A 13,623-nucleotide genomic window follows, 5' to 3' on the forward strand; every position below is an offset into this window, starting at 1 on the left:
AGCACCTTCCAAACTTGCAACCTCTACCACCTCATAGAACAAGGATAGCAGATGCATGGGAACACGAAGATCCCCTCCAAGTCATACACCATTCTAACTTGGAATTATGTTGTCGTTCCTTCACTGCTGCCGGGTGAAAATCCTGGAACTCCCTTTTGGACAGGGAGTGGTTACAATGCATGGACTGCAGCAGTTCAAGAAGGAGACTCACGACTAACTTCCCAAAGGCAATTATGATGGGCAATAAATGCCAGCTTAAGATCCATGAAAGATTTAAAAAGCAGTAGCACACAACCAAGATATCATACAAAATACTGTGACATATCAATTGCTCTTTGGCCTGAGCTGTCATATTACAAGAGACTTATAAACATTTTCCATGCACAGCAATACTTAATTAAGCACTAAATCATGAGTTATTGTACATTAAGCAGTAGTTTAATCCAATACAAATGTAACTGTGATTGTAAATTAGAAGGAACAGCTCCACCACTTTGTTGTGGTGAGGGGGTGAAAAAGGTCTCATGCCACCCACAGCAGGCCAGGAATGTCATTAGAGACTTAACTTAGGGTGCCACCCATCCCAAAACATGAGGCTCACCCCAACCCTACCTTTTATCTCCATCCCCTATCAAACACAGTTCCTGACTTTTGTGCATCATTCCTCCTTAGTTTGCTCCATTTCTAGCAGCTGTCTCACTTTAAAGTCCTTTTAAAAACACCTCTCTTTAGTGAAGTTGTTGGTCACTGCTACAAACTTTAGTTCACCAAAAATGCCTTCCCAGGTTCAGTAGTCACTCATATGGTAATAACACCTTGCTTTAGGAGTTGATTCATTACCCTGGACCTACTTGTATGATAGCATGCCCCAAGAGTGAAAGAACAGCATCCCCTTGTGACCAGTCAAATATTTGTCAGTTTTACACATACAGACAGCCAGAAGGAAATTTGGCAAGTCAGCTACGACTCTCACCAACTTTTACACATGCACCATAGAAAGAATTCTTTCTGGTTGTGTCACAGCTTGGTATGGCTCCTGCTTTGCCCAAGACCTTAAGGAACTACAAAAGATCATGAATGTGGCCCAATCCATTCTGCAAACCAGCCTCCCATCCATTGACTCTGTCCACACTGCCCACTGCCACGGCAAAGCAGCCTGCATAATTAAGGATCCCACGTACCCCGGACATTCTCTCCTCCACCTTCTTCCTTCGGGAAAAAGGTACAGAAGTCTGAGGTCACCTACCAACTGACTCAAGAACAATTTCTTCCCTGCTCCATCAGACTTTTGAATGGACTTAAATTGCATTAAGTTGATCTTTCTCTACACCCTAGCTATGATTGTAACACTACATTTTGCACTCTTTCCTTTCCTTCTCTGTGAAAAGTATGTTATATCTGTATAGCACACAAGAAACAATACTTTTCACTGTATGTTGATACATGTGACAATAATAAATTAAATCAAATCAAAAATTTGCACTGTGGGGGCTGAATTTAATGGTCACAGCAGTGGCCCATCCATCAGCTACAAGACCAGTGGGAAGCCTGCCACAGCCATTCCACTATTCTCAATGGGGGGGTTGGGTTGCCAGCAAGGCCCTCTGTTGGAGACAGTGTGCCTAAACCAGCACTGGCCATCTCGAATAGTCACTTAAGGGCATCAATTAGCCTAGGGTGGAATAGCTGACCTTGAACTTTCCTGTCCGTGACTCTTGCTTTCAAATGCTTGGACAAATGATCTAAACAATTTTGAAACAGGACAATTACCCTACCTAATCTTTCCTTCAGTATTCATTCTCTTCCTCATATGGAACATTAAATAAACGCTGTTATTGTTGAGCAATGAATTTTATTGCAGTAGAGGTTTACTATATTACGAAGAAACACTAATGAAGTGAGCTGTAACTCGCATGGGATTACAGACTTCAAGGAACTACAGCCTTGTCAATGATGGGTGAGGTTCATTTATGCATCCTCAGGAGCTTAGCAAAAATGTTAGGTGCATGGAATGCTTCATTACAGACTGGCTAAAGCAAAAACCAACATATCTTCTAATAGAAAATTAATGCCCAACTATTTCAAGTGCAGGTAAATGAAGTGCTATGTTGAGAGAACAGGGAAATGAGATTGCCCAGTGTCAGCAGAAACATGATATGTCCTCCTTGAATTCTGTAACCTTCCAGGATTCTTTAAGAAAATCAATGTTCCCTTTGTTACACAGCCAAGTGTTGCATTGTCTACACCACCCAAGACATTTTTAATGTACTGTTTCAGAAACTTTCTTCATAATCTGACCTCCAAATACATCACATAATAAATTTAGTTATGAACCTTTCTCAACAATAAAGAGACTGGCCTCATCTTATTTTATACCCTTATAATCACTACTTTATGCAAGTATCAACCAGGAACCTTTCCACTAAAGTTTAAGCCCAGGAAGTGATTTTGCAGTGGTTGTCCAATTGTCATTGAATAATTAAATGTGGAATGTGAGGATAGGCAGTAAAGGATTTTCCTAATCTACTGTTGTCTTCTTATCAAGCTCTTTGACCAGCTGCAGAGTACATGCAGTTGTACTTTATTTTCATGCATAACCACAATTCTGAACACAACTTCAAATATCTTAAAAAATAGATAAACCGTGCACATCGTGGCAGGTGGTAGAGAGAGGTTAATGTCCATGCTACATGAAAGGAAACAACCCTGCAAGAATGGAATAGATTATTTACCTGTATTTAAATTTCCTAGGGTTCCTTCTTCTGTCCCGGCTGTTATGATAATGAGGGCAGGCATAGCCTTGTCGACAGAGTCTAGGTGGTTTATTACATTGTTCAGTCTTGTAATTTGCTAGCACAAAGTTTGTTTCTGCAAGACAAATAGATTTTGTCAAGGCTAAAAAATCCAAAATATCTGCAGTGTTTTCTGCACTTAGGAAAATTGAATTTTCAGATAATCACACTGAAAGCCAATGCTCCCAACACAGACTTCTCTCCCACCCAACCCTTACACATGTTGAAATTCACTCACTACATACACAGATTCACCACTACCTCATATTAGCACATTCATTCCAATACATGAAAGGCCTTACTCTCTCTTAAGCACTTCCATCTGGAATTGACTATCAACATAAAAGTGGACCCCTGAAATGTTAACTTCAGAGCAAAGATTGTGACCCCTTTCATTGGCTATTTTGAGAATTACAACTTCAGGAAAATACAAGCATAAGGAGCAGTTTCAGCCAATTTATAAACGTTTTAAGTTGCATGGAAAAATCCCATTAAATCGGGCAACCTGCTTGCATGATTTTAAATGTTAACTCTTGCAGTTTAAATGTCAGGGTTTGTATGACCTACATACATGTTTGGAAGAGGAAGTGCGGTTAGAGACTTTCCTAACCAGCAACGATCATGGTTATGAATTCTGCATGATCTGACCAACACACAGAGCCATAACCAATAGTTTTAATTTTCATTCTGTATAACTTGCAGCACAAGGAACAAAACAGAATCAATAAATATTTCATGTGAAAATGATAATGCATAATCATTTAACTGTGCTTAATAAAATGGTTAACCAAATATGTGGGCAAGTGAGGTCCTTAATAGAAAGCTCCGCTAAGTTATAAACAATTCAAGAGGAAGCGAAAGCGTCATTCTCCAATTCTCGATTTTAAAATTCTCTCGATTTCAAATTCCTTCCAGAGCCTCGACCTTCCAGATCTCGAATGTAATGTTTTAAGGTCACTTCACTCCTCAAATTTTGACATCTTGTACATCCCTAATTCCAAATCATTCCACTGTTGGCGGTTATATCTTCCACTGTCTTGACCCTAAATTCTAATTCTTTCCCTGTACTCTGCTTCTCTCCTCCTTTTAAAAATCTGCTTAAAATCTCCCTCTTTGATGAAGCTTTACCTATCTCTTGTGGTTAAGTTTGGTTTTGCTGATTAATTCTTCTGTAAAGTGCCTTAGGACATCATACTCCCATAAAGTTGGTATAAAATTGCAAATTGCCATTATGAAAAAGATGAGAACTGGAGAAAGCAAGCCATAGAAGAAACATCAGTCTGAAAGCAGTCTACATGAAACACACATGGGACTAATTAATTCCACTGAAGCAATGCCTTTCCACATTGTGTTATACAAATTGAATAAACAAAGTTGTTAGATGACAGTGCCCCTTTATATTATGTGCTATATTAGGACTTACATTCTCGCTCCAAAGTCTAAACCCCCAATTATGATTCTGACACTGGGGTAACAGCCAGAGTCCCAAGATCGCATCTCAGCAAACACAAATGTGCCTAACGTTTTGTTTTAGTGAGGAATTAAGTGGATCTTGATTAATTAATAGTAACATATATCAATACCCAATAATAAACTCAAATACTTATTTACTTTAAAATCAAACCTCCAACCACCACTGAAGCACCATAGGGATATGCTTAAATCCCAGGTTAATCATTTCAACTGAATGTGTATTTATTTTGTGCTGATTAGTGAAGGTTATATATTACTTCCCATTTGCTAATTTGAAACTAGAAATTGTCCCTTGTCCTTGTCACGTGATAAACCCCCTCTGCATCAGGCTTACAACATCCATATTTCAATCTCTATGAGGGTAGCAATCTGCTTCATAATCCTTCAACATTGCGAAAGAAGGCTCATGACAGCATCTCAGGGAGACTCACCTGTCCACAACAAACATATTGTTGGGGTTGCTGAATTCACTCAGAACTTTCATCTGTTCATTCTCCTGAAGGTGCTACTGCTGCCTACACTATGATCCATACGCTCACACACTTTAAAGCTGAGACGAATATATGGTGCAACAATCGTGATAGAGAACCTGAGGGAATTTCTCCTCCACACCTCCACATCTCATTTGGCAGTGCCAAGATCAGTGAATCCATCAGAGGCTGGGAATGAAAGATGGTACTTTTTGTTCTATATCAACTGATCCTTCAGAAAGGTTATGAAGGGTAACTCAGTGATGAGCATAAATCAATATTGCACCACTTGGATCAACTGACCTGTAGCAATTCTTAATAACATTATAAAGATACCAAGTTTGTTTCATACCCAGAAAGAAAATGGGGAAGAAAAAAAAATACTGATCCAAACTCGTATTACATACCTTAAAATAGGACACCAGTAAACAATGGGAAACAAGAACACTGGTCCAAGCTGTATTTTCCCAACTGGCTTTGGAACTTCGCTGTTTAGTCATGTCAGCATTCTTGCTGAACTGAGCTATCCAGCAGATGGCAGTGTTTACTGAATGCACCATTGAGTACACAAAGAGACAGCCAAAAAACAACTTCACATCTCCAGTCTCAACAATCTTTGAAAAGAGCAACACTGTAATATTTCATCCTAAATAAATACTCTAACCATGACATCAAATCTCAAATGAAGTGATATACAAAAGCAAAATATTGCAGATGTTGGAAACCTGAATTAAAAGCAATTGCAAATCATCAGATCTGGCAGCATTTGTGGAGAGAAAAAAAACCCAAATAAGTGACCTATTTTTCATTTGAAAACCATTGCTTTTCTTTCCCTCACCAATTTTCTCTTCTCTCCTGGATGTGACAAAATCCTTGCTACATCATTGCACTGCCTCTTCTATCTCCCAAAAGTGGACACTATGCGCCAGCGTGCTTCAGTTTGCAAACAAAAATTGTTCATTCTCAGAAATGAGCCTCATTCTTTCCCAGTTTAACATTCACAAATGCCAGTATTCCCAGTAAGGAAAGGTGTAGAAGTTAAGATTGGCCTCAGCTCCACTATCCATAGTCCCAGCAGAGATTAGGCATCTCGGCAGAGAACTAGAATTAAACCCCAAAACCTTTCATCTCAAATAAGTTCTGCTTAGCTTTGAGCCATCAGAAAAACTCAATTTTCAAGTCATCCTAGGTGGATCCATCCAACACCTTGAAGTTTCTCAGAAGAGATCATAAAGCTGGCATGATGACCAATTCTGCACGAATTCATTCCAGGCTCATTAAATCAAGATGGAATTAACTCTTACAATAGTTTTAAGTGAAGATTCAAATTTAATTACTTTGGCCAAATTATTAATTTCACTGTCTTCAAGTATGGCTCCAAGTAACAGTTTTTAACAATCTCTGTTTTAAGTAATTTTTCTACTCAAATCAGTGATGTCAAATTAAAGTAAGCAGGATCTCGCTGCAATAAGACTTTTTCCATTCTCATGCTGTGGGTATCATTGGCAAGGCTGGCATTTTTTTTGCTCATTTCTCATTGTTGCATGATCATCGCAGGGCAAGTGGTTTGCACAGCCACTTCAGAAAGTTAAGAGCCATTTCCTGGTGTGGGATTTGAAGTCACAAATAAGCCACACTGGGTAAGGGAAGCAGAGTTCTTTCCTATAAAGGACATTATTATAAAAGCATTGATTCGCTAATCAGGCAGTTTCATGGTCCCTTTTATTGGTGTCAGATTTTTATGCTGGATTCAAAAACTTAATTCAAATTCTCAAAGCATCACAATGGGATTTAAACTCACATTCTCTGGATTATAAATCAAGGTCTCCAGAGTACTCATCCAGTGACCTTGCCATTACCATTATTATGTAAAGTACTTTTCAGATGTTTTGATGTGATGGGAGCTATACAATAAAAGTTTTATGTTGTTATTGTACAAGGAACTGAACAGATGAATAAACAAAGCTACTGAATTAACAAGTAAAAATAATATGGCATGTAGTGAAGAAAAAAAGTTTAAAAAGACATTTTATAAATGCTTCCAATTGGGTGGATCATTCATTTTCCTTACCCTGCCATCTTGGATCTTCAGACAGTGTTTTCTCTATCATAGCTTGACTAGCCAGCACGCCTGGCTGTAGATCAGGAAGTCCCTCTCCTGCCCCGAGCTGACCATTCTGCAATGCTTCCTGTGCTTGGAGTTCTCTAGAAAATAAAACAGTTCTTTAAACTGTGGGCCATAGGATTGTTAGAAGCTGCTCCAACATAGACACTGGATTGATCTCATTTGGGACATACTTAATCTATGTGGATTTTTTCTTCATTTCAATGGGCAAAAGAGTGGCAGACACAAAGTGTGATCAATATAAATGTAATTCTGGCATCTCAATGAACACTGGAACCTTCTTCAAAATACATAAAATTCCAAAGCAGGAATCTTTGTCTGACACTTAAATGGATGACTGTTCCAGCAAATAGATTTCCAACTAGAAGCAAAGAATGATTCTCCCATTTCCAAAATATGTCCGTTAAAAAATTAAATCAAATTATAAGTTAACTTTCTAACTCTTCTTGCTTAACTCTATTATGCCATTTATTTTTCTTTTAACATCCACACACCATTTTACAACCAAGAAAACGGGTTTGCTGCTGGACACCATATGGTGGCATGATGGCACAGCAGTTAGCACTGCTGCCTCACAGTGCCAGGGACTTGGGTTCAATTTCATCATTGGGTGACTGTCTGTGTGGAGTTTGCATACTCTCCCAGTGACTGCATGGGTTTCCTGCGACACTCCAACGGTGTACAGGTTAGGTGGATTGCCCATGTTAAATTGCCCCTCATGTCCAAAGATGTGCGGGTTAGGGGCATTAGCACGGAAGTACATAGGGTTACAGGAAAGGGCCTGGGTGGGATGCTCGGTTGGAGAGTCAGTGTATCCTCAATAGACGAAATGGCCTCCATCTGTGCTGAAGGGATTCTATGAAAAGCTGCAGGAAAGTGCCCAAAGATAATATCTCACTGGTCATCCTGCATTTTGACTAATACTTCCCTAATTCAGTCTCTAACAAAATGAAATAGGCATCAACAGTACCTGGAGAAACAATTAACAGACATTTACTAACCACGTAACTGCAGATATCAACCCATTTTCTGCCACATCACTGTTTTACTCAAAATTCAGTGGCTGTTTTTCAGTAGGTCAAGATCACTCCATCTGCTCCCGTAGTACTTGTTTAACCTTTGGTCAAGGACTCAGTCCAAAGTAACGTATCAAACAACTAGCCTCAAGCAGGAGGGGATTGATGCTGCAACTATCTACCTACATGCTAAAGTCTTAATTTTAAGGGTGCTAAGCTGGACTCTTGGGAAACCAAGCGCAAAGAAGAAATAAACTACAGCACAGTTAAATCTTTCAAATTCTTAACATACAGTTTTAGTCAGTAATTAGCCAGTTGCTAATACTTATTAATATTCCTTTCCACCCTTCCCCTCAAACTCTCACTCCTCCTGAGGCAGCAAAAAGGGAAAAATAAAAGGACTGCTGCACACCAATTCTGGCGAGATCCACCAGTGAGCAGACAGCTACAGTCATGCAGTGGAGCACAGGAGAAATGTGAGGTGGATGACAAGCGTCCTTGTGTCATGCAAGCAGCAGTTCTTCACTGAAGAGTTAAATTGCTTCTTTAAAAAATACACCAAGTTCCTTTGATCTGGATTTTCGCTAATCCAGGATGACTCAGGAGCCCTCTATAAAACGGCAGTCAGGATTCAACTCTGGGATTCTTGACCCCATTCCCGCAGTTTCCAATTTATCGGTGTATCTTTTAGCCATGCAGGCTGGTTCAGATCGCAGGGCTGCACTCTGCTAATCAGCTAAGTATACATTTACAGAACTAATGAATCCTACATTAACATGGACAGTTTTCCATTTTCTTAAAAAAAATCTCCTTTTTACTACATCCTGACGTATTAATTATTCAGTCCTTTTAAAGTTTCAACACCTGAAACCAAAAGCAGTTGAAACCTCTTTATCCCATATACTACTCAAATGGATGCATGGATTTGTAGCCAAGAATACATAATGAGGCTTGACTGAGAACCCAGACATTCATTAGCCTGTTGAAACATCTGAGTCCCAGAAAAAAAACTTTAACAAACCGCATTGGCTCTCAGATCTATTTTGTTGGTTTCACAATATTTACAAAAGATAGACGTTTCAAGTGTTTGCCATTTCAGTTATTGATGCTTTAAAGGCTCTGGATGATTGACATTTTCATTGGCCTGTAGTAAAGGTAGCCTTTTTTTAAGGAAGTGGAAAATTATCAATTTTTTTTTCAAAGTTTTTACGCACCACATTGACAATATAGGGTTTATTGATTCTGTACAATGTATAGTGGGTGAGCCTGGAAGTGCCATTGCTTGGCATGAAGACCATATGAGTTGTTTGGGAGGAAACTTGTGCATTAGAGATCATGGAGGGGACAAGGGTCATGAGGGTTGAGCAAGGATCTGTTTTTATTTGAACAGGGATGAACTCCCACAGAACTGAGACAGGTTTGCTAACAGCTCACTTGGCATCCAGCAGCACCTTTGTACCAGCCTCCGAACTACCGGGTTGATCGGCACAACTGCAGCCTGCAGCACCCCCTCCGGCCACCACAACAGAATCCTGTCCTTGCGTGCACTCTCATGAGGTGGGCAAACCAAGCCAGGAATTTTCCCAAGTTCCACTGCCTGCCTCAAGGATGAAAATCTAGGCCATTCTTCGAACTGAATAGTCCTTTTCATTAAGTGCTAAGATTCTATCCAATTGGACTTCATAAAACCTTCAGTAGTCCACCAATACAAAAATAAATGCTTACTCCTGCAACGTAAGTTACCTGACAAGTATGTGGAACAAATATCACAGATGACTGCATCCCTTAACAACCATAATAATGACCTTCCTTTGCCAGAATGCACAGATCATTGCAGATATTCAAAACTTGAACCAAACAGATTAAAAATTGGTCTAATTTATGATGCAAACAGTTGCACTTAGCTGGATTTCTCCCACATTCCTGACAAAAAAAAGGAATAATTTAAAAGTTGGAATACATTCAACCAGAGTTGGCATTGCTAATACAGATGCACAGGAACAGCAGACGATTCTTCTTCCCCCAGCTCAAAAATACTGAAACCAACTGTAACGCCTGAGCTTTAAAGCCTGGGTGAGATCAACTAACAGCTTGGAACCAGCACTGAAGGTTACACCTTTCTTTGCTGCATGGTTGAGGGAGTACAAAGGCAGCATTTACCCACAGCATTTGGGAGGAGGGGAAATATTAGAACTGGAAAAAGGATCATGCTGGTGTATATGTTTCTACAACTCATCATCTTCCACAATTGATAACTTCATAGCTAAAGACAAGACCTTATTGCTGAATGCTCTGTGCATTCCTAATCTACCAATGGTGAAATTACCAAGTTTATATATGAAAAACAAATTCTTTTTAATCAAAATGGACTGAGGCAACATTTAAAATATCTTCATTTGATATATTTAATACGGATATTCAAAAATATGACTGGTTAGGTGACTTATTCCAGGGTATTTCTTGAATTTTGGACAGCACAATCAAAAATGTCATAATTTGCTCTGAATGGTAATTATGCAACCATACCACAATTAGTTCACATTCAGGCTGCAATCAGATTTATAAATTGCTAGTCAATTATCTTCTAGAGATTCAAACGTAATGATATCTGTGTTATGCTTTACCAAGCATTTGCCTACAGACATATACAAAAGCAAGATCCATCTAAGATAACTGTCTGAATACGATTTAGACATGCTCTCAGCTTCCTATAGAGATCAGTGTGGTTTCAGAAAAATCATACACAGTATTTAACTCCCTTTTAAGCATGATTACAGGAAAGAAGTACATTTTAAAAAGAGGATGAGTTTGTACCTGCAATTCTGCAGAACAAAATCCAATTGTTCAAGGAGAATGAAAGCCTAGATACGAGGGAGTTTGGACTCCCAACCCCAATTATCTTAAGCAAACATATTTTTTTTTTGCAGATCTTTGACTTATCTAAGAACCTGAAATTCCTTATCACTGCAAAGACAGGCACAGATTAGTGCTTTTTACCTTCAAGGCATTAATTATAATGATAATTGTGACTTCATATCAGCCCCAGAGGCTGTATACAAAATTGGCTTCTGCCTTTGAAGAAACATCAACAGGAACTACACTTCAAAACTGAACTAATTGCCCATGAAGTGAAATGTTCCGAAGATGTGAAATGCACTTGATAAATGCAAGTACTTGCTTTTCAGATGGAGAATTTGCCTATGTGCTCTGGAGCTGTTTAATTAAAAATAACAGAAAACATGCCCATCAATTAGTCACTGTGGCAACCTGGAAATGCAAGACACCAGGAAACAATGCCATAGGCTTTAGATACTACGCATCAGAGGTGAGGGACTGTACAAAGGGAGAATATAAACAAGATAATCTGAGGTTGATAAATATAAAAATTCAATTGAGCCCACGTTACAAATGTCAGAGTAGAACGAAGCATCAAGCATTTTCCATCAGGGATATGATCTTTTGGGTCTCTGAAGATTTTGAGACAAAAAGACGGTCTTGATCTCAAGATGATGCCTGGCTGCTCAACTGCATTATCTTACCGGGGTGGCTAATTAAATGGCTGCTTTCAGCAGCACCATCCATTTAAGCACAGTGGGTGGAACAGGCACTCAGCTGGCCCAATGGGAAATCCATGGCAATGTCCTGCTGGCAATCCCTCACAGAGAGCTGGACACTAATGCAGAAGGCAGGAAAAGGTAAAGGCCCCTGAAAATGGAGGCATGCTCAGAAGATATGCAAGATTACGAAAAGTATTCGCGTTCACAGCTACTGTAATATTTAGGCAGGAAATGGGGAGACTCTCTCCACAGAATGGTCTGCAGCTACAGCTGTGGCAGAAGCTCTTCAGGAAGGATGAAAGGAGGACTGGTTGGCACAGTGCCTGGAGACCATCTTCAACAATATGGTGACACTAGCAACCCGAAATCAGGTACAAAACGCCCAGCTAATTGCCATTAATTGACTATCAATTACCGACAAGCAGGTGGCCACCTCCATTGCTCACACTCCTCCAGCAGGATTGCCCAGAGGCGACTCAACATCATCTTCCAATTTTCCCACCTGGTCTCGCCTCCAACCCAGCATCTGGGGTCTCATTAAGGAGGAGTGAGACAGATTTTTGATTGGTATTGGATTGAAGGGTTATGGGGAGAAGGCGAGAAAATAGGGACGAGGAACATTGGACAGTGCCTGGGGTCCAAGCTGGCAGTGCTCAGGGATAATCACTTTATCCCCAACCCCATGGCCTCCCTTCACTCCAGTGGGTTGATTGCCAGTTCCATGTTAGTGGTGAGCTGTTGTAAACCCTTCTGGGTTCATATAACCTTCATATATGTTAACCCTTTCATCATCTTCAGCAAGGGAAACCAGTCCTGTAACTCAGTACTGATTGTCTTGGGCTTATTGCTCACCCTTCTGGGTTTACAAGAGATAGAGATTTTTTTATTTCAGTGAAGTGATGGAGGCTGCCTCGCTAAATATTTTTTAGACGCGGGTTGATGGGTTTTTGATAAGAGAGGGGATTAAGGGTTATGGGGAGAAAGCGGGAAAGTGGAACTGAGCAGCAACAGATCAGCCATGATCTTATTGAATGGCGGGGCAGACTCGAAGGGCTAGATGGCCTACTCCTGCTCCTATTTCTTATGTTCTTATATCAGCCATGATCAAATGGCAGAGCAGATTCGATGGGCCAAATGGCCCAAGTCTCCTCTTATATCTTATGAACTCATGAGATTCCACCCAAGTAGCTGCACTTTGAACATGGAATTACCAGCACTCATCACAATTATTGTGGAAAAGTATGTTGCATTTGTTTTTTTACTATTGGATCAGCAATATATTTCGGAAATAAAAACACAATAAATTTATAGTCCTGTCCTGGGCAGACTTAAAATAGTTTGGCCCATGCAAAGCCATTCCTTACAGGGAAAATCATGAATATTATTTTATGGAAATTATTCTCAAAGTTGTCAGCCACTGACACAGTATAAACGTTTCACACAAATGTTGCAACTGCCTAGAGTTTCTCCTGACAGAAGGAAAGGAAACCATAATTATTGATTCTCCAATGCTTACCTTCACAGGATATCAGGATTCTAAACCTGCCCACTTGTTTCTCATTTTTCAAAAGTTAGGAGACATCTTAACATAATGCACTTGAATAGATGGCATTGTAACAATGCCACAAGACAAATACATTGGAATTTTTTGGAAGGAGGGCAGGCTGGAAATAGGATAATGGTCTGGATCATTTCTTCACTCTCCTCCAAGTTTCAGCAACTTAGACTATATTCATTCCAAGACATCAATTGTTTCAAGTTTGTTTTTAATTTCTGAACTTTGGCTTAAGTTTGAATCCAGGACAAGCCAATAAAAGAAAGTCCTCTCTCTGCAGAATTCACACAATTCGTAGATGTAATATATTTGCTCTCTTATTGCCCATAATCAGTAGATTGTGTGGGGAAACAGTTGTCTCTCCTCTCCCTTGGAAAGTATATTCTAATTTAAAAATTTGCAACAAGCTGACAAGATGTTTAATTATTCTTGCACATTAAGTCAGAATTAAAGCAACGTCATGCTCTGCCCCATGCACGCACAAGCATACACACAAAGATTAGATACAGATAAAAATAGGGCACTTCTGCAGACTACAGTTAATTCAGTCTCTTATTTGTGATTATCAATCTTCCACCTGACAATGATTTTGTGAAAAGATTTGATGATTTAAAGTTGCAACGTTTCCTATCATC

General features: G+C 39.6%; 1 protein-coding gene across 2 annotated transcripts in view; it reads right to left on the reverse strand.

Annotated features, from left to right (window-relative positions):
- The window catches only part of unkl (unk like zinc finger), a 133,077-nt gene that overhangs the window by 38,121 nt on the left and 81,333 nt on the right, over window positions 1-13,623 (reverse strand). For both annotated transcript variants that reach the window (XM_080206609.1, XM_080206608.1), the window contains exons 4-5: window positions 6,807-6,940; window positions 2,733-2,868 (exon numbers count right to left, since the gene is read on the reverse strand). In XM_080206609.1, coding sequence (XP_080062735.1) covers window positions 2,733-2,868; window positions 6,807-6,940 — 270 coding nt within the window. The remainder of the gene's footprint in view (window positions 1-2,732; window positions 2,869-6,806; window positions 6,941-13,623) is intronic.

Source organism: Carcharhinus amblyrhynchos, chromosome 18 (assembly GCF_965287045.1).
Source record: "Carcharhinus amblyrhynchos chromosome 18, sCarAmb.v2.hapA, whole genome shotgun sequence".
NCBI lineage: Eukaryota > Metazoa > Chordata > Chondrichthyes > Carcharhiniformes > Carcharhinidae > Carcharhinus > Carcharhinus amblyrhynchos.